General features: G+C 58.3%; 1 protein-coding gene across 4 annotated transcripts; it reads right to left on the bottom strand.

Moving 5' to 3' along the window:
- Positions 1 to 1,666: 1,666 nt before the first annotated feature.
- On the bottom strand, positions 1,667 to 19,538 carry BLACAT1 (BLACAT1 overlapping LEMD1 locus). Of its 4 annotated transcripts, XM_082702137.1 has the most exons (3): positions 8,823 to 9,992; positions 8,080 to 8,174; positions 1,667 to 4,809 (listed from the first exon to the last, which is right to left on the bottom strand). In XM_082702137.1, exon 3 carries the CDS (start codon positions 4,769 to 4,771, stop codon positions 4,670 to 4,672), a length of 102 nt encoding a protein of 33 aa, XP_082558263.1. In that variant the 5' UTR covers positions 4,772 to 4,809; positions 8,080 to 8,174; positions 8,823 to 9,992; the 3' UTR covers positions 1,667 to 4,669. The 4 variants fall into 4 exon arrangements, with proteins under 4 accessions (XP_082558263.1, XP_082558264.1, XP_082558261.1 ...); XM_082702138.1 differs by lacking the exons at positions 8,080 to 8,174; positions 8,823 to 9,992 and adding an exon at positions 19,239 to 19,538; XM_082702135.1 differs by lacking the exon at positions 8,080 to 8,174 and having other exon boundaries at positions 8,823 to 9,231.
- Between the last annotated feature and the right edge of the window lie 1,562 nt (positions 19,539 to 21,100).

Here is a 21,100-nt window from a genome sequence, read left to right on the forward strand (position 1 = left end):
ACGGCGACGAAGGCTGGGGAGAGTCCTGAGGACCTGGCTGGGGCCTGCTGTCTTCCCCTGCAGCCTTCCTCCCACCTCTGCCTCTCGGATGGAACACCGGAATGAGACGAGGGTGGGGGGAAGGCTGCCCAAGGACGGGGACACAGACCAGTACCCACGAAGAAACCCTTGAACTTCAGAGACTGGAGCAGGGGCTGCCCCCTTTGGGGGATTTCTGGCTTTTAGATCTCCTTCCTCAGTATCGCGAGTTCCTCCAGGGATGCCCAGGGTAGCTCCCCAGCCTCACCCTCCTGTGGGATGGTCCTGATCTCCTGGCTCCCCTGTGGAGAGCCAAGGTTCCCGTGTTCTCTTTTGTGATCTGTAGCTCTGATCCCACAGGAATTTACAGAAGGGAGCCCAGGCTGGACTGGCCACAACAACCGGACGCAGTAGGCACTGACCTGGGAGTGTGGAGGGGGGATGGTGGGGGACAGAGGATTCACTCGGGCCAGCCAGCCGCCGGGACCCTGGATTGTCTAGCCACGGTCCAGCGTGCTGTTTGCACTGGGGACAGGGTGATGACAGCCAGCTCATGCTCTTGCTTTTGTGCCAGAGGGATGAAGGGTTCGTTCTTTGGGAACAGATTCTGGTTCTTGGTTCTGATGGGGTTGTCAGTCCCAACCCATGCTGGGCACAGCGGCCACCTTCAGCGTGAACACTGGGCTTTCTGGACCGGTCTACGAGGGGCCCACCAAGTGCAGCAGTGAGATTTCCTTTGCTGGTGAAAGCCCACCTTCATAATGGTAAACCAAGTATTGTCTCCAAAAGTACAAGCCACATCGAGGCACCTCTGATACAAAGCGCCCTTGTAACCCGTGCCTTCCTGTGGGGTAGGGAGGAAATGGGTCTTGTCACCACCTTTTAGAGTCTGGGAGAGATGAAGCAAGTGGCTGAGGTCAGGAGGCAGCCTCCATGGAGAGCTGGGAACCTGGGGGCTGCCGCTCTCTGTCCAGACACGGTCCGTCTGTCATCAGCCCATCCCACCACCCACGCTCCCAAACCAGTGGGCAAACTGCACATTCCTTCAGGAGACAGGGCAGACAGCAGCCCAAGGCCCCTCCCCTTGCAGAAGGCAAGGTGATGAGGCAGGACGGGTCAGGCAGCCTCCGCTGAGATGCCAACCCACTTGCAAAGGCTGGTGTGTGTTGTGGGGTTGGGTGATGTGTGTGCAGGAGGGGAACCCTGGGGTGCAGCGACAAGCCTGGCTGTTGGAGGCAGGAGAGGCAGGACTCCGCGGAGCACTGGCACAGGATTCCAGTGGCAGCTCTGGGAGCCTGGGCGTCCCTCTCAACACTCCCACCCGTTCTCAGATCTCCCATATCGCTTGCATCTGCCCTGCCAGCGCATGGGCTGCAGGCCAGGAGTGCGGGGCCCCTGCGACCCTCCTCTTCCACCGCCTGAGCCCAGCTGAGGCTCAGCGTCCCAGGGCCACACACAGAGCCCTGGCCTCCGGAGGGGGCTCCTTAGAGGACGTTCACGGGAAGAGACTGAGTCCCAGAAGTCAGACAGGATGATGAGGTTCAGTCACACGGGGTCACCGGTATCGAAGCAAGGCTGGAACCTGGGAGAGCCGGTTCCCAGCCCAACGCCCTTTGCATCCCGCTGCACTACCTCATGCACAATTCAGTTAAATGATTGCTCTTTTTATTTCTTCTTCTTCTTTTTTTTTTTTTCAAAAATAACAGTCTTATATATTTCTATGGACTCCTGTGCGACACCCAGAAAGCCCTTCCCTGGGAATGGAAAAGGAAATGACATTCTAATTAAAATGCCCTGAGACAAGAACCCTGAGGGCCAGGCTCCCAGACAACATTCGAGGCACAAGCACCTCTCCCATTTCTTTATCCCCTACTCGGCGGCCCGCAGCACAACAGGGGGAAACTGAGGCCCAGGGAGGCCAAGGCTTCCTGCCCTCCTACAAGGACTCAGGGCGACACAGTGAGGAGAGGCCTGCGCCCTCCCAGAATCATCTATTCTCGTGTCCCTTGCTCCCACCCAGGAGCTCCCAGCCCCCTCCTCAACGTGGAGTCTGGGAGAGAACCGTGGCGTGGAGGGAATCAGAAACAGGAAGGGCAACACGGTCCCACCTGTCCTCTGCGAAGGAGCCTCAACGCAGGGCAGGAAATGAGGTGGCCAGACCTCACTCCCCCAGAAGGAACAGAAGGAAGAGAAGCCTGGTCTACAAGTCAGAGGCCTGGGGGGCATGGTCTGGGGACAGTGGGGCTGCTTCTGCCCTTTTGGATTAAACCTCTCGCCTGGGCTCACCCAGGGGCAGAGAGACAGGGGCGCAGGTGTCCAGACTGGTTCTCAAGAGGCTGAGAAGAGCAAAGTTGCCATTTCCCTGAGAAGGAAGCCGAGGGACAACAGAATGTGGGGGGTGTCTGGCTCAGAGCTGCTGCTGTCCGCCTACTTCCACATTTCAGCACAGGCCCCAGCCTTCACCCTGATGAAGAAGGGGCCACTGGCTTGGGGGCCAAGGGCTGCCTTCTGCAGGCATAACTGGGCCTCCACTCAGAGAGGCCTTGACCTTGGGACCGCTCCCATGTTCCCATAGCAGGGGCTCCGATATCCAGCATCCCTTTGGAGCCAAAGGAGTTCTCCTCGGGGGGCAAGGAGCTCTCTGAACAGGCTCACCGCCAAACCCCTGCAGCTGAAATTCCTGCCAAGGCCTGAGAGGTGCGCAGGGGCAGCTCTCTCCTTCACCGCCCCTCCTGACCTCTCCTCGGGGTGAGCCTCTGTGGTCAGGACCTAACACCCAATCCCTCTGAGGCTCCGGGGGATTCAGTTTCATCCTCCACCGCAGGAGTGACTTTCCTGGGGCTGCAGCCTCGCAGGTGACCGCTAGGGACACACATGCCCTCCAGGCGGGCTCTCCTGCGGCAGGATCAAGGTACCCTTGAAAAGCCTTTCTGCCCATCTCTGTGCCTCATCCAAGTCCTCTGCTGTGTAAGAGCCCAAAGAATTGGGGAGTTTTTCTTCCATCCCTTGTGACCCCACTGGCCTTTATTGCTGTTTCCTCGAGGGAAGGACTTCTGTTTATAATTCTTTGGATATAAAAGGAACTAACAGATTGCACAAGGCTGGGACTGGATGGTAGAGGCCAAGGAGGGGGTTGGAGGATAAGAGGAAAGAAATCAGCTGTGCTCCGGCTTCACAAAGATGACCTGGATCCCACCAGATCTGCCCCAAACTCTGGGAATCTCCCTGAGCATGGGGCATGAGCTGGACGGACGAAGGTTGCCAGGATAGAATGTGCCTTTGCTTCTTCCAGGTTCTGGATGAACCGGCGGAAGAGGACTTCTGCCCTCCCGGACTGCCCAGACAGTCACATTCCAAGGGAAAGGGCACCCAGCCCCCTCCTTCTGTCCTGGGGCCCTGACCTTCTCTAGCCAGGCCACCTGTTAACTCTCAGAAAGGTTATTCCGTCCCTAGATGCTGCAGGGGATCTGACTTTGTTCCTGGGCTGACTTGCTCCGTAGTGAAGTAGAGGGGATTTGCTAAAGCTACGTAGTGAAGTAGAGGGGGGATTTGCTAAAGCTACAGAGTCTGCTGGAAGCGTCTCTGCCACGGGCCTGCTGTCCGTGTGACCCTCTAGCCCCTGAGCGGTTCAGGCACAGTGACAGAAGGTAAGTTCTAGCAAATGGGAGGAGAGAGGAAGGAAGGAGATAGGTTTTGGTTTGCTTCCTACCGGCTGGAAATAGGCTGGTGGAGGGGAAGAGACCGACCCTGGAAGTCTGACTGAGGGGGGCAGAGAGGAGGGGAGAAGTCAAGGCAAGTCCTTGAGGGCTCCCTCTGCCCGGTTTCCCCTAAAGGCACAACAACATGCAAGCCTTTCCCTCCCTATGGCTTCTGAGAAGAGGAAGAGGAGGCAAAAGGGCGAGGCAGGGCGAAGGGAGAATAAAGGGAGGACATGGTCTAGTCCAGGAAAGGGGTCCCACAGTCCGGCCCTGGAAGACAGTTCCTGAGAAGGGGATTCGGGGCCTGGGGAACGGGCCCCCACATGTGGGCTGCTGCAAGGAGGCCTGGTGGGAGTGAGAGGGTCCCGGAGGCCAGGGCTGGAAGGAAAGTGGCTTTCCGGTGTGCGGGGGACACGCAGCCGGCTTCCTTCCACGAGGACACCGCCTGCCTCTCACTGTCCCGACTCTGCCGTCCGACTCGAGAGCAGGCTGCCCACCTTGGGCCCGGCTGCACCCGGCCCAGGAGGACGCGGGGAGGGGACAGGAAAAGACTCCTCTCTCGGGGGTGCTGCGCTGTAGAGGCTCCTGCCTCAGGTCCCGGAGTCCCAGGAGCGACTCCATCCCGGGCTTGGAGGGTCTTGTTTTACGCCTGCACCCTGCCTAGGCTGCCTGCGACCTCCTCCAGGGTCCGGGCTGCCGGGAGGTCCTCTGGCAGAAAAGCCCGCTTCCGATCCGGGAGCAGGGCTCCTAGCCCAAGGCGGTGCATCCCTCCCTCCGGGAGGACTTGCCCTGAGTGGAGCACCTGGAGCCCTTGAGGGCCGAAAGCAGTTTCACACCTCAGGCCGCCCCAGGGCTTCTCGGTCTCTGGAGGGTTGGCCAGGTCCTACCAGAAGTGGGTGCCCTCAGGTCTGGCACCTGCTGGAGGCGGCGGGAGATGGGGGCCCGGGTCCTGCTCACACTGCCGTTTCCCGCTGTCTGTGAACTTCCTCCTTCTTCCTCTTCATCTTGCAGAAGCCGTGGAGGCCACAGAAGCAGGCGAAAGTGAACTGGGGCATGCCCTAGGCCAGGCTGGGGGGAGCTCACCAGAGAAGATCTGCAGGGAAAGGCAAGGGAGGAAGAGGGACAGGAGGAAAGCGGGAGAGAGAAGCAAGCTGGGGTTAATGTTCCCAGAGCCCTCCGGGGCTGACCAGTCACTGCCACTCCCTGAGGGTGCCCAGGCCCCCGCCAACCCTCTCACCCAGGCCAGGGGGAGGGGCCACCACACAACAGCCTCTGTGAAAGTCAGAGTGTCCTGATCTCTGGGGAGCTGATGTCATCCCTCTGATCGGAGCCTGGGAGAGTCCACGGTAGGCAGGAGAAAGCTACAGCACCTGCTGCCTGTTCTCCTCCTGCCTCCTCTGCCTAGCTCCTCACCGCACACCTCTGCTTGGGGGACAGGAAGAAGGAGGCTCAGAGTAAGCTCTGTGCCACCTTACAGGGGTTGGGGGGGTCCACTCGCCCCTTTAGGTCACACAGTCCCGTGATCCCAAGGGAGGACTTTGTGGACCTGTATCCAACACAGCCCTGACCTTGGTTCCTGGAACCGAGTGCCGGGGATGATAGGGGGTCCCCCCTTTCCTAGCAGGCTCGGTTTATTTGATACCCTTAGGGCAATCTGTAGAGAACAGAATGGACTGTCTTTGACTGCTTAGAGCAACACAATTCACGGTTCTCCTCATGCAGAGAACAGACAGCAGAGTTCCTTCAGCCAACAGGCTATTTTATTGAGCACCTACGCTGGACCAAGAGGTTGGGAGGTAAAGGGTGCAGAGAAGAGCCTCTTCGCTGGCACAAAATTCAGTTGAGACTGGATAGCTGAGCATGTCACTACGCCCCCACCCCTGCCCCCACTTGCACAGCTCTCAGCCCCCAAGGCAGGGCCCCCTGTGGCAGTTGGGGCGGTCTGGCTAAGGATGGGAGGAGGCTGCAGGGGACTGGCACTCAGTCTGCAGATCCTTCCGGCTCACTTAGCTGCCCTGGCCTCCCTGGGAGAGAGCACACGTGTGTTCAAGCCGGCTCAGTCCTGCAGCCCGGCCCAAAGGGAAAACCTTGCATGGAGGTCAGCCTGCCTCCAAGGCCTGCTTTGAATCACATCCCCCTCTAGAAGGGAGACAAGGGGTGCAGCCCAAACGCTGAAGTCAAGGAAGCACGAGGCCTGACTGTCGTCCAGCCTCTTGGGCGAGATTGCTTCCAATGGCCCAGGCCCCAAAGGCTAACCACACCTCCAAGGGGTTCCACTGTGTTTGAGGAATCTGGCCAGCCCCAGGTGCCAGCCCTCTGGACAGTTCCACAGATCTGGCCAGCCTTGCACCTTTGGACAAATGGCATGTTTCTCCAGGCAGAGCAGAGGCCCAGGTGGCGGGTTCTTGTTGAGCCCAGGGCACCCAGCGGGGCTGGGTCCTGTCGGGATCCTCCCCTCCTGTCCCCTCCAAGTGTCCTGTTAACAGAGCTGGTGACTGTAGTGACTGTAATTAATAGGTGCGATGCATTTGCAGCGGCGAGCTGGGTGGGCAGGAGGCCCAGCTTGAGTCAGCACGGGCAGGTAGACAGGTTATTCAATCGCCCACTTTCCAACATACACCCACTCTCCTGGAGAATCTAGAAAGAGCAGAGAGCCATCTCCGGAATATATATAGACAGAGCTGAGACACAACTACTATATTTCTAGATCTCTCCACAGCAGCTATCTCTGGATCCCTCCTGTGACAAACCTAGAGAGACGGGGATCTAAACTGGGACCTTGATGGCCTGGGTTCTATTCTTGGCTGTGTCACCCTGGCAAGTGGCTGTCCCTCTCTGGGCTTTCATTTCCTCATTTCAGGGTACCACGAGGTGAATCAAGGTTTAACGGCCTCCAAACCTAAGGGGCTAGCAGGGCACTGGGCATCCTCAGCTGACCAGGGAGAAAGGAGGGAGGCCAGGTGGGCTTCCTTGCAATCAGTAATTTTAACACCTACACTTTCTTGGCTAGGGGGATGCCTATCAAGGGTACTATCAACAAAGCATTTCCATGATTACAGGAAAAAGACATGGGGAAACATTGGGAGGCACAACAAAGCTGATCTGGGGAAGAAACTCATAATTAAAACAAGCCAGGAAAAAACAACAACAACAACAAAAAACCAAGCCAGGTCAAGTAGCTCTGGCCATGACCCTCCCACCCCAAGCCTGGGTCTAGGAGCAGCTCGGGTTCTCTGGTCCCCCAGGTGTATAGATCCTCTTCCCTCTCCATTCTACTTCCCCTCCAATATCTGCCTGTTCTACAAAAACAGCAAAGCATGCCCCTTGGCGTAAATATTCCTCCCCAGGGTCCTTTAGGAAAGACAAGACCATCTGGGCTTTTTTGCTCACTGTGGAAAGTGTTGGGGGGCAGAGTTTGTAGGCACCAGGACCTTCACTTCAGAGTTTCAGGAGGGTCGAATCAAATTGCCCCAGGGCTAGGGGGTGCCTGGGTGGCTCAGTTGGTTAAGCAGCTGCCTTCAACCCCAGGTCATGATCCTGGGGTCCTGGGATCCAGCCCCACATCGGGCTCCCTGCTCAGCAAGGAGCTGCTTCTCCCTCTCCCTCTGCCCACAACTCCTGTGCTTGTGTTTTCCCTCTCTGTCAAAAAAAAGAGGAAAAAAAAAAATCTTTAAAAATAAATAAATAAATGGCTCAAGAGCTAGGCTAGAAGCTACAACCTAGTTCCTGAGAGCTATCCGGGGGGCCAATCATCTCCCGGAGATTCCTGGGTCCTGGGTCCTCTGATATAAATGCAGGTTTTCCCCTCTCCCCCTTCCCTACCAAGGCCTGGAAGCAGTCTGGGTCCTGGGTGTGATGCAGGTCCCTGGGCCAGCCCCTGAAGTGGGGACCTGTGGAGCAGAGAACCCCTTCCCATTTCCGGGTCCCTCCTGCCCTGCGTCCCGTGCATCCTTCAGAATCCCTCTGCCAGCGCGGTGCCTCCGCTCCGCTCTCGGTGCTGCCCCCTCCCCTTCATCCTGTCATCCTTGGCAGTGTCCCAGCACCAACTGGAGGGCTCCCTGGATGTCAGGTCCTGGTGAACCTGCTCTTGGTAGGTCTACTTGAAGAGAAAGGGGTTTGAATGTTCAAAACGAAGGAGTCCAGAGTTTCCAGAAAGCAAGTGGACCAGCGCGTGGAAGGGACCCCCCCCCCCACTTATCCGTGTTCATGATGGAAACGTCCGCTCCCACCCTGCAGCTTCCCCTCTGACCTCAGCTTTCATGCCTCCAGCCCAGGAGGGGCTAAGGGATAGAAAGCTGGGCTCCCAAAACTCAGAACAGGAAGGAAAGGAAGGTGGACACTGGACGGACCCCTGCTGGCTCACGGTTGGCTGCATCGGACTGCAAGCTGCTGGCCCAGATTTCTTCCCCACCCTCCTCTCTGGCCTTTCCCCGGCTCAGGGCTGAGATGACCCGGGGTCTGGGGGTGAGAAAGATGCTCCACTTAGCCAGCTTTGTGGGAGCCCAAGCAGAAGAGCCGTCAACCCACAGCACATCACCCCCAACCGCGAGGGGGTTCCCAGCCTCTCTGGCCTCAACCCCGCTTCTCCAATCTATCCCAGGAACCCTCCCAGGGCCCCCCAGCCCCGGCACCTCCAGACAAAATGGGGCAGTGGGTCAGAGGCCGCTTAAACACATGGAGGGATCAAGAGGAACTGGGCTAGAAACTAAGAGAGGGGCCAGCCAGGGCTCCACGCTGGCAGACCACGAGCTCTGGGGAGCCTCAAATTTTGGCGGTGTCCTCCATCAAAGTGGACGGCAGTGGGGGGCTGAAGAGTGGGGAGGTATTTACAAGTGTTGGGACTTGCCAGGAATCCTCTAACAAACCAGAAAGGGAGTCTTTTCCCTCCTACCCACCCATCCCCTCAACCTCCCAAAGCAGAAGCAGAGAACTTCCCATGAGGCGCCCTCCCAGCTTCACTCTGCCCCACCCCCACCCCAGGTAAAGGGCAAAAGAGAAGTGACCCAGTGAGGAGGGGCGCCTCACGCCTCTAGAACAATGCTGAGCCCTCCGCCCCTCCCCAGCTCCCCTTAGCACCGCGCCTCAGTAATTAAAATATGAATTCACCTTCCCTCCCCGAGCCATTCATCACTGCGAAGGGAAGCAGCTGCGGCTTAGGAGACCGGATTTGGGGGATTAGCTCGGGCGGTGGAGCAGACACACCAGGAGAAAGAATTAAAAAGGAAGGGGGTGAATTGGGTTTTCTCTCCCCACCTCCTCCCTCTCCCTCCTGCTGCCACCGAGACTCACACCCCACCCCTTCCCCCAAAGCCTGGCCTCTGCAGGTTTCTGGGAACTGTAGTCCCCACGACCGTGTTGACAAACAGGCAGGCCACGGGTGGGTGGTGACACAGACTACAGATCCCAGGACTTCTTCCCGGAGTTGGCAGCCGCAGAGCTGGGCACAGGCCTCCAGTCTGGGAGTAGCCCTCACTCTCCTTGGAGATTAACTCCTTCTTGGCCTGCTGGAGACTGACTTCCAGCCTCTGGTTTACGGAGCTCCTTGGAATCGGGAGCCAAGGTCCTCTCTGCCTCTGATGCTTGTAGGCCATTCCTGCTTATTTCCTCCTTGCCCACCTATGGAGAAAGAGGGGACGTTCTTCCCACCTCTCAAGACTGCAAGGACAAACAGGCAGTTAGCAGTGGTTCTGAGGGACTTGGGGCCCCGGGGACTGAAAAGGTCATCCCCAGGGACTGGAAGGGTCAGACCGTGAAGTCTTGAAATGTCTTGAAGCCCTGACCTCCAGGGCCTTCCGGGAGGCCCGCTGCTTGGCAGAGGCTGACCCACCTGAAGAGTCAACCTAAGTGTGTCAAGGGTTGTCAGCCTGACACGCTGGGAGCACAGCAGTCCAGGTCCAGACCGTTGGGGCCAGAAGGGCTTCCAGGGGTCAGACGTTAGGGCCATCCTCTTCTAACAATGGGGCAGAGATTTTTTTGAATAGTCTTTGCATTTGAAAGGAGCAGAGTTTCAGCAGTGAAACTCCACTTGCACTAAAAAAAATGGGACACACACAACCAGAGAGATCGGCTTGAATCTGTGTTGCTCTACATGCGCCTGCTCTCTCAGAGGAGGCCGTATGCTGGGTCTCTCTGAGCACTGTGACCAACACTGAGGTTCGGGGTCATTTTTTAGGTCTCAGCTGTCTGCAGGCAGGGACCAGGATAGACACGGGCTTCTGATCCGCGAATCCTCCAGGGAGAAAGGGCAGGAGGCCAGCTTGCCTATTCAATTCGGTTGAACAATTATGTGAAATATATAATTACGTACCTCCTCCAGGCCAGCAACACCGGCAGTGACCAAGAGACAAAGAACAGAGAGAATCCACAACCTTGTAACCCCAGAGGTGCCCTGGGCCCAGGTCCAGCAAGGCCACCCTGCTCTGTGTCCCCCTTCTCCGGGCTCACAATTCATTTAACCAACATTTACCCAGCAACCCCCTGCTCAGAGCCTTGCCTTGCTGGAGCTTTAGAGAAGCAAAAGCTGGCCTGGTCGTCTGTTTTCTTCGTCCAGGCCCAGCCTGGGGCTGCGGGGGCCCTTCCCAGCAAACTGTGCACCGGGATTCCTGTTAGGGACCTCGCTGCAGAGGCAGGAAGGAGGCGCTGCTCCCACCTGACTTGTCAATGAGATCCGGGAGCAATGGGCAGTAAACTTGGATGTCCTCTAAGCAGAGGCTCATTCTGCGCTGGGGCAGCTGAACAGGGAGGGAGGTGGGGGAAGTTTCTAGCCACCTCTGAGCTCTGGGCAAGAGAACCGAGGGGGAGAGTGACAACACCTGCCAATTCTCATCCCTGTGCCTCACACCACCCAGGCTGGGGCAAGTCGGGGGAAGGGGCTTGGAGCAGCCCCGGCGGAAAGCAGCTGGCTGGCCCTTTCTTTGCTTCTACAATTGTTTTGATTTTTTTTTTTTTTTTTTTTTTTTTGCCCCTGTGGTCTTCTTGCTGGAAAAAGAAAACCAGCGATGGACAAAGGGTGATTAGAGTTGGGCCACAGAGCCAGTTTGTGGACGAGCATGCAGCAATTTCCAGCTTCCAGAGTGGTTCTCCATGGGCTGCCTTGTTGGCTTTCCCTGCACCAGCATGATGGGATTTAAGAGCCAGATTCAAATCCCAGCTCTGTCCCTTACTAGCCACATGAACTTGGGCCCGTTTCTTAGTTCCCGTGTGCCTCAGATTTCCTAAAGTAAAAAGGGATAATAATAGTAATTTTTATCTTAGAGTCGTTTCCAGGATTAAACGAGTATAGGTCAGATGGATAGAATCTTGTCTGCTACCTAGCAGACACTAGATAAATGCTGGTCAGGGAGATTAAGGGCTCGGAGACATTGTAAGTAACTTGCCTTCTGATTCTCAATACCAAATATAGTACTCTCTGATTCCTCTTCAGTGGTCTTAGACAGACTGGGCGCTGAAAGGGGAGGGGAGGGGAGGGTACTTCCTCTCCTTCTCCAGCCAGACTGCCTGCCTTATTTCCATCTGCTGGAACATTCCAGGATGGCTGGGATGGACTTAGGTAGATTTGCATGGGCTGGGACAGTAGGGCAGGAACGTGAGTGAGAACGGGCACGGGCAGTCAGGCAAGATGAGTGACAGGCCGTGGGAAATAAGAACAGGTCCCATTCATAGACCCAGGGAGAGGGAGACCAATGCCAGGGCAGGGTGGCCAACCAGGAGCTAGGAACCTCCCACTGCCCCTTGCAGCCCATAGCGGGAGGCTGTCTTCCTAGTTTCCCTCTGAGGAACTTCCTCTCCCTAAGTAGCCCACCTGAGCTCTCCCGTTTCAGCCACTGACAAGTCTCGAGGTCTCTCTTACACAGAGAAGGCTGTGCATTCGAGCAGACCACAGAGAAGTGAGTGAGGCAAAGAAGCATGAACTGTTCTGGGGCCTCTGAAGGAAGGCCTGAGTGCTGTGTGGCCCCAGGCCTCTGGCTTCGGCCCCCAAACCTCTGAGCATAGGCCAGTCCTCAGTAACTTGGCAAGGGGTAGGAGACTTACAGACCTCAGCACCCCTCGAATGTGTCTCCATACTCAGAGGGAACTCCCTCTGGAATCACCAGTACAGCCTCCTCATTTCAGAGCAAGGGCCCAGGCCCAGAGAGGGAGAGTGACTTGGCCAAGGTCACACAGCCTAGCCCCAGACCCTCCATTACCAGATCCCCTGGATAACCCCATCCCCAAGTGGAAACCCCTCCCGATACCCCCTTTGTGGCTGGCTCCCAGCCTGGTCCTCTGGGGAGGGAAGTGCAGATCTCAGGAGGAGTGTGCCCCTCACTGTAGCCCATGGCTTTTAGCCCTACATGAATTAGAAACAGCAATCACATAGGAATGAAAAGCCATAGGCCACAGCAGAGCTGAGGGGGTCCAGCGGTGGGAATCTCAAAAGGAAGCAGGGAGCCCTCCCCACCAACCCTCCCCAGCCGCCCTGCCACCCTCGAGGTATGGGCCAGGTCACATTCTCTCACATCCCCCACCACCTGCCCTGGCTCCAGCGTTAAAGCCTTCCCAGTAACGAGTTTCCAGTTCTGGCCCCACAAAGTCCCCACACAATGGGCCTCCCTCCTGTACGAGGAGGGGTGGCTTCCTGGCCATAAAGGACCTCCTCCAATTCCCTTAATTAGCCTCCAGCCCCCTGCTCAGGGTCCTTAACTCCCCCCCCCCTCCAAAACCCCCACCAAGAGTAAGGCCGCAGTTTTCAATGGTGCTGCTGCCACGGAGGGCCCAGGGCCGGGCCCCATATTAGCTGCTCTCCTTACAAAACTTAACCCTTCCTAGTCCAGCCACGGGAAGCAGAGGGCAAAGGAGGGTCTCGGTAAAGGAAGGCTGAGATGAGGGCCTGAGTGTGGGATTTGGGGGACGGGGGCCCGGGGATGTGGACAAGGAGAACCGGAGGTCCTATTCTTTAGAGGAGTAAATGCGTTTCCGGAGCACCCCGGAGGTTGGGGGCTGGCCCACACTTCCTAGACTGTCAGGGGGCCGCCAGCTACAGACCAACTCTACCGGCGCTCCTGTGGTTTAGAGGAAAGCGGGACTTTGTTTTCAGCCCCAGATGGAGGCAGGAAGGGGCCTGAGCTTGACATCCCAGGCTGAGGGCTGCGAGCTTAGGACCTACCCCTGGGTGATGCTGTGGGAGGGGTGCTTGCAGCTCGCTCTCCAGCAGTGTATGGTGGTTGGTATCGGCATCTCTAGGACTCGGGGAGTTGCTGAGTGGAGGGGAACCAAGGTCTCAGAACCCTGGAAAAGATGTGTTCCAAACACAAGGACTGTCTCCTCCTCTGCTCTGATGGGTCGCTTGTGGGCAAGCACCAGCCTCGGAGGACAGGAGTTCAGGGAGCCCAGGTTGAGGGAAGCCGCAGGGGCTGCGGACCCTGGCAGCAAATCGAGAGACTTTCGGCTCAGACCAGGTCCCGCGTCTGCCAGGGAGCAGCGGCAGCCCTCACCTCAGGGCGCAGGCTCACCGGTTCTCTTCAGGACCCTGGGCTTCCGACCTCCCTAGACTGGGCTTCCCACACTGCAGGAACAACAGGGCACACACACAACATACCACACACCACACACACCCACGCGCGCGTCCTTTCCAACCTGTAGGCAAAATTGCTGGACATCTTCCAACTTCCCACCTGAACTTCTGGGCATCTGCCCCAACCCCAGGAGCCTCTGGTTCTCCCTTGGCTCCCTCTCCCGTGGGTCCCCATATCCCAGACTGAGGACCCGCGGATGCCCGTGGCCTCCAAGCAGAACCCCGTGGCCTTCAAGCAGAATGCCCTCAGTCCCCTTCCAAGGGACACTGGAGTCAGGGGCTGGGGTCCCAGGGAGGGCTCACCTGGTGGGCCCCCTGGCCCTGGAAGTCTCCTCAGAATTCCCGCAGAGCCACTTCCTGCCTTCCTGGCAGCCACTCACTCCCCCACTTACCCCCAGAAGCTCCACGCCCAGCGAGGGCAGGCCTCCTCCCTCTTCCCGCCCACCAGCCTGGTCTGAGCTGTGCCCAACTCAACTTGACTCATTGAGAAGCCCTGGCCTGCCCCTCCCCCAGCCCGGTGGCCGATGGGGTGGGGGTGGGGGTGGGCTGGGCAGGCGGAGGAGGTCAGGTATTCCTTCAACCCTGACTTGGGCCTGGGTAACAAAGGTCTCATTGAGCCTCTGGCTGTCTGGTCGGTGAAGCACAAACCTCTTGTATCTACTCGCTTTTGATCTCACTCCCTCTGAACCAGCCGTGTATTACTCACATCCCCCTGCCGGGCTATTGGTGTGGAGGGACTGTTCCTCCCCTCCCTTCCTCCCCATCGCCTTTCTCTCCTTCCTTCCCCTGCTGCTCCCCTCCAGCTTTTTTATGGTTCAATTTTTGGCAGGAGACCTGAAGCGGCTCCCTAGAGGCCACCCTCTCCTGCCTGGCTGGCTCTCCCCATCTCTGTGCGCCCACCCTGTGTCCCTCCACGTCCTCTGCCCCTGCACTCGTGGATCCTTCTAGTTGGAAGATCCACACACCAGTTAGATCTGGGCCCCCCCCATCCCCCCTCATCTGGTGGTTCCCTCAGATTCCTGGCCCCGGGCACAGGAAAACCCCTGCCCCTCCGGCCCCAGCCCACCTGACAAGCCCCAGGGAAGCACCATAAAGAGCCGTGTCTGAGGTGTTTCTGGGGCCAGAAACGGGGTGGGGGAGGGAACATCTGTCCGGCAATGGCTCATCCAGACCTCGCTGGCAGGTGGAGGAAGGGGACACAGGTCAGCTCTCTGCTTCCTCCAATCCTGAGAATCTGCTTTCTAGCGAAAGGTCACTACTTGGTGAGGGCCCAAAGGCCCTCAAGCTGGGACCACCCCCACCACTCCTGTGTCCTCTGTGGTCACCCCCCGAATCTTCAGCAACTCTGCTGGTACTGAAAGCTGGGGCCCGGGCTGCCCACTGGCACCTTCTTTCTATGGCCTCCCTGGCTCTGTCCCCACAGAGAGACAGTCACCTTTGAGCTTTGAGCTCTCCCCGGAAATGCCACCAGATGCTAAGAATCCATCCCCATGGTGGCCGGCTCCAGGGAGCTCTGCCAGCTTCCCCCCACCCCCACACCCTGCCTACCACCTGTGGCCTCTCCCCCCACCCCACCCCCCACCCCGCCCCCAGGTACTCCCATTCAGCCAAACTGAGGATTGGGGAAAGTTCTCTTGCCCCGACAGAGGCCCCATTCTTCCTGCTGCTGGCTCTCATTGTCCCTCATGACTCCACACATTCTTGAGCCTCTAATGAGAAGCCAAGACAGCCACCTTCCCGCCCTGTCTTGTGGTCGGCACAGCCTGGGCCCTGCCACGGACAGGGGCAGGAGGTGGGGGAGGGGCGGGGCAACCGGGAGGCAGTGAAAGGAGATGGGGGACAAAACAGAGGGAGGGGCAGGAGCGGAGGGAACAGCAAATGCTGAAGGAGATCATGACGGGGGCAGAGCGGTGATGCAAGAGGAAATTAGAGAGGAGAAAGCGAAGGGGAGAAAGGGACAGAGACTAATATTTGAGGGAAAGATGTATGTCATGCGGGCGCTCGGTCTCTGTTGATTAATTATAATTATTCAGGACCACAAACCCTAATATTCTCAATCCCATTTAGCAGATGAGAAAACGGAGGCTTATAGAGGTGAGTGGGTATGGCCAATGCCCATGTGCCCCTTGCCCTGTGCCTCCCTCTCCAGTGGTAGTGCCACTGAGCCCACGTGAACTGGAGAACGGGGTGAGCCTGGACACCGAAGCCTCTTCCCTCGGACAACAGGCTGCAGCAGCAACTCCCCTTTTAGGAGCCTCGGGTCCCACCATTCCCTGCAAGGGCACACCGTCACCCTGAACCTCAGGCTCAGTCTGGTCTCACTGGGGTTGGAGGCAGTTGGAGCTGAGGATAAGCCAGATGGGGAAGCAATCCTCTACAAGAAGAGGAGTGAGGGTGTTTCTGGGGGGCTCAGTTGTTAAGTGTCTGCCTTGGGCTCAGGTCATGATCCCAGGGTCCTGGGATGGAGCCCCGCATCGCATCGGGCTCCCTGCCTAGCGGGAAGCCTGCTTCTCCCTCTCACACTTCCCCTGCTTGTGTTCCCTCTCTCACTGTTTCTCTCTGTCAAATAAATAAATAAAATCTTAAAAAAAGAAGAAGAAGAAGGAGGAGGGTTGTGAGGCTGGGGCTAGCAAGCCATTTACCCTGCCCTCCATTGGCGAGAAAGCCACAGATGGAGGGGGAGAGGAACCCAGAGATAGAAGGGGCAAGGGGCTCAGACTGGGCTCTGCTCTAGAAAGGAGCAGCAGAAGAGGACCTAGAACGGCTCCAAAAGGAGCCACTGTGCTCCCTGCCTCCAGAGGAAGTCAAACACCAGGTACACAACCACGTCTCAGAGCCACTGCCAGGCACAAAGTAGGTGCCCAGTAAATGGTCTACTAGTGTAGAAGGGACCCTTGCACTTGGCAGTTGGCGAGATAGATCCAATCCAAGGTCCCATCAACTCCAAGATTTAATGAGTCTATGTTGGAGCCGACTTCTCCTCTCAGAACTTTTCATACTTATGTACCTTCTGGGGCAGCCTGGAGCCCGGCAGCCGTGCATCTTTGCCCCTGGTGGGCAGGAAACCAGGCTATTGGGAAAAATCTGAATAGGAGGAGGTTCTCACCCCCTCACCCACACACACACACACACTAACCTGGAAGGGATTAAGCTGGAAGTATACCAGAAGTATACCAGAAGATGCAGGCTGAATGATGGAGGTATCCATTTGCCGAATGAATGAGTGGATGGCTGGTGAGCCTGGAAGGAGGAGAGATCTAGGCTCTCCCACGTTCCAGGTTTAGTGTGTCTGGGGCTCCCCCATGCCTCCGCTCTCTGGGAGGAGCGTCCCTGTGCTGCACCTTGGCATCCGACTCCACTTGCCGGGAGAAGGGAGGCACGTCTGAAACTTCAGAGGAGCCTCAGGGATTTGCCTCCGCTGCTTCTGCCCCAAACAGATGTCTGGCTTTGGAGTTGTAATCAGGATGATCAACGGGTACAGTCCCTGGCCGAGAACGGACTCAGGAGAAGACTAGTTCCAGATGGATTGCCAGTCTCCCTTACGTGGTCCTCCAGACCCGAACCAGACCAGCAGCGTGCTTGTCGCTAAAACAGGCTGAGAGCTTTATTTCTGAACCCTCCGGTAGCCTTCCCTGTGCCTCAGACTCCCACGACTCCTCCCTCCATCTCTACTCCAGAGCTTGGTCAGCTCAGGTCCCCTCTCGGTCCCTGGCTCCACCGGAGTAAGAAAGCAGAAAGGTCAGGCATGAATTTTCTTTTTCCCCAGGACTTTTGTGTTGTCTCAGGAGGGCTCACCTCTGAGCCCTCCCAGACCAACAGGGAGCTCCCTGCCCCTGGGCTCTCAGGGAAGGGGAGAGAAAGGAGACCTCGGGCAGTCTCAGGTAATCAAGGCAGAGAGAGACCAAGGGGAAGGAGAATGCAAAGACAGAAGCTGGGAGAGATGAGGGAGTGGAGAGGGGGTGATCTTTCCAGCCTTGATACTTGCTGCCCCTGCATTTCTACAAAGCTCCAGAACTGGGGTCTGGGAGGAAGAAGAACCCAGGGAAGTGCTTGCGTCACCAGAATCCAGCCTCCCCAAACACAGGACCCAGGCCACAGTTCAGCCCTTCAGAGCAGTTACGCTGTTAAAGAAAAATACAATAACGGATCATTGGCAAACTCAATGCATTTCAACCTGAGCAATTCATGAATACCAAAATATTCTGATGTTCTGCCCAGGCCTAATTCTTCTCCCACTCCTTTCCTCCCCTGCGCCCCCAAACCCACAAAGGGCAGGCAGTGGCAGCCTAGTCTAAAGAATTACACAGCTGGGCTCTCCCAAGTCTTAAAGAGTGCCTCTCAGAGGAAGAGGCAGGGCGCATTCAGGGTGGGGAGAAGGCCCTCGGGGCAGCCACTCACTTAGCAAACACTGGGACAGGCACAGTGCTAAGCACCGGGAGACAGCACTTGGTAAGGCCTGGCCACCAAGCAGGCAGTCCTGCGGGAAGATGCGCCCCTATACATATGATTGCATTCTGAGCCCTCCTACAACCTGATCCCTGTCTCCTCCACCAGCTAAAGCCACCACACCACCTCCTGGGGGTTACAATGAACTTGCTTCTCCCTATTTGAGGGTTCCTCCTTCCTCTTAATGCCTTTAGGAGTGGCTGCAGCTGGATATACACTTCTTCCTCTGTGTGTGTGTGTGCACGCTCGGCCCATGTGTAAGAGATGTTCCTCTTTCTACTGATTGTGATAGGCCCCGGTGGGGTGATGGGGAGCTGAAACAGAGTGACAGAAGCTGTTCCCAGTCCCAAGCCTCAGCATTATCCTCCTAGAGGATGCAAGCAGGGTTTTAAGGCCTCCACCCCCCACCCCCAAAAGGGGGCTTCTTAGAAGACAACCAATACATAGCTCTGTGATCTCAGGACCCCTATCCCAGCCTCAAAAGAGCTGAATTTCCCTCTGAAGTTACCCCTTCTTAAGGCTTAAGTCTGGCCAAGTTGTTCACTGGCAGATGAAGGTACGCTGGAAAAATCACCAGGACAGAGTAAAATCAGACCTGAAGAGGAATTTCTTAATGAGGGTTGAGGGGAGGAGGGCAGGATACTACACTTTCAAAGGGAGACTGTGGAATGTCGGTCAGGAAGGGCGGGCTCTCCCTTGGGCAGCCAGGCGCCCTCTCCTGACAGGTCTGGTAGAGCCAGGGGCTGGTAGCCAGCCCGGTTCCCTAGGGGCACCCTGTCATGGACCCTTTCTCAGCAAAGGGAGCAGCTCTCCTCTCCAGAGCGGCCTCCCCCGCCCCCACCCAGGCCAAGGCTCCAGCTCCCGGGCGGGCCTCTAGCTCCAGCCCCTCTTCATGTGCGAGGGCGCCAGGGGCGAGGAGGGAGGTGGGCGGAGGACCCCGGGCCAAGAGTTGGTGGTTTTGCTTCTAGAAATGGCTTCTCTCGGTCTCCCCAGCTGAGGTCACCTGAAGACTCCTGTCCCAGGGGTACCGGGCACCTCTGCTTTTCCCTTCTTAGTGCTAGACAAATGCACAGGTGTCACAAAGTCCTGATCCTTGCCTCATTCATAGCCCCTTCCCCAGCCCGCCATACCATGGGGTAAGGGAAGGGGGGGCACCCAAAACGGGTTTCTCTCTAGCTCCCTCTCCTACTCCCCCTTGAATCTTACCAGCTGCAAAAAACCTTTAAAAGGAACAAAGGCAATGGGGGCGGGGTGGGGGGTTTCCCTGTAGCGGACTTGGGGCTGCGGTTGACGCAGCCCGCTGCCGGTCAGCGCTGGCTTTCAGGTGAGTGCCCGAACCCGCAGCCCGGAGTCCACCCCTGCCTCAAGGACCCCTCATCGTCCAGCCAAACACACACCCACCCCACCCCACCCCCACCCCGGCAAAGAGACGAGTCCTCCACAGCTGCTCTCGGTCCTCAACCCGGCAGAGGGGTCCCCGACTCGCAGCACTTTCTGCCTATTTGGTTTCGCTCAGTACTCACAGTTCGGATGCTAAGCCGTCTCCTCTCGCACTCACTTCCTTTGTCTCTTTCTCTCTGTCCCTCTCCAACCTCTCTCTCTCTCTCTCTCTCTCTCTTCCCTCCTTGTCTGATTCTCTGCTGTAGCTTCCAGTGGAGAAAAATAATTATTCTTCTCAATGGGTTCGCACGGGGCGCACGCACACACGCGCGCGCACACACAGACACCGCCGTGGTACCCAATCAATGCACAAATCTTCGGGGTCCCTTTAACCTCTGCGGATGACTCCGGGAGTTAATTATGAAGCCTATTTCGGCGCAGCATAAATATGCATTAAGGTATGAAATGACAACCGATGCGCTGAACTTCAGGGAATTGGCATTTAGACAGACTTCGTCTCGCCGCCCCCCCGCTCCCTCCAGAGCCCCGCGAGCCACCTCCACAGCCTCGCGCCCTCCCGGGGCTGGCAGTGGCCCTCCCCGGGTGGAAGAGGGCCACGTAGCCGCGTCCGCGCCGCGCTGAGGGCTCCGGAACGCCCCCTCGTGCGCCCCCTGCGGTCGGGGCAGACCTTGCGGGGGGGGGCACTCCCCTCCCCCACGCCCGCAGGCCGGCGCCCAGGCCGCCACGCCGCACCCCCCTCCGCACGAGGCCCGTCGGTGAACAAACTCCGCGCTCAGGGCTCTGAGAAGCGGGAGGGGGCGGGACGGCTACCTGCCCGCACGCCCGAGTCCCGGGAGGAGCGCGAGAGCCCTGGGACGCGGCTCCACTCGCATTCAGGCCACGCCACCCCGCGTCCTCGGATCCCGCCGCCCCCGGCCGGCCCCGACCCGCACACACAGGCACGCGTTTGCACACGCGCGCGCACACGCAGGCACGCACACGTATGTGTGCACACACAGGCACTCCCGCGCGCGCTCACGCCCGCACACACTCAGGGTTATAACAAAGGAAGAGGGGCCAGCGCTGCCTTACTTTTCTCTCTCTTCTCCTCTCTTTTGCAGCCCCCCAGCCCCGGGCCGGCGTGCCCGGCCCACCCCGCCCTCCGCGCCCGCCCGACGGCAGCGGCGGCCGGCGTTCCGGGGCAGCGCGTCGGGGCGGCAACTTCGCTCCCGGGCGCCCGCGCCTCGCAGCCCCGGGCGGGCGGGAGACAAAAGCTGCGGCGCCGCCGGAGGCCGCGCGGCCAAGGTGTGCTCGCTAATTGTCAGGAAATGTGTGTGTGCGCGCCGGGAGCCCGCAGGGGCGGGGAGGGGGCGGCGGCGGGAGGGAGAGAGGGGACGAGGAGACCCACCCCCCCACCCCCCCAGTCCCCGCCGCTCGCCAGCGCCGGGCACCCGAACCTGGATTAGAGAATAAATTATCTGCTCTCTTCTCATTGGGCTGTGGCTGAGGACGCCGTCGGCGGCGCCGGGCTGGGAGCTCGCCCGGCTCTTTGCATTCACCGCACAGCTCCGGCTCGCCTCCCTTCGCGGGGGCCGAGAGCTCGGGGCCTTGGCTCCAGACACCAGAGGACACCAGCCGGCTGCCCGCGCCGCCCCTCCCCCGCCGCCCGGCTCCGCCTGACCCCTCTCCCCTCCCGATTCTGGCTGGTGCTTTGGGGACCAAGGGACTGGGAAAGAGAAGCCCAGAGACTGGAAATCTCAGAGTCCCTCCCCCACCCCCCTCGTTTCACCCCTTCTGCAAGGAGAATGATGGGGGACAGCTGGGGTCGGTCTATCTGAGCCAAGCCCACCTCAGTCACAGAGGGCTTTGAGAGCCCTGGGAAAGGAGCCCTCCCAGAACCGAGTTCTCTCTTTTGGGGTCATCTCCTGTCCTCCACACGGCAGCAGCCACGACAAAGAGGAGATGGCCCTTGGGCTCTTTGCTTTCTCCTCTCCAGCCCCACCAG

This window comes from Mustela nivalis, assembly GCF_964662115.1.
Source record: "Mustela nivalis genome assembly, chromosome: 16".
NCBI lineage: Eukaryota > Metazoa > Chordata > Mammalia > Carnivora > Mustelidae > Mustela > Mustela nivalis.

What these genes read in the sequence shown, in the direction of transcription:
- BLACAT1 (XM_082702138.1), bottom strand. Translation starts at nt 4,771, where the DNA reads ATGCCCCAGTTCACTTTCGCCTGCTTCTGTGGCCTCCACGGCTTCTGC.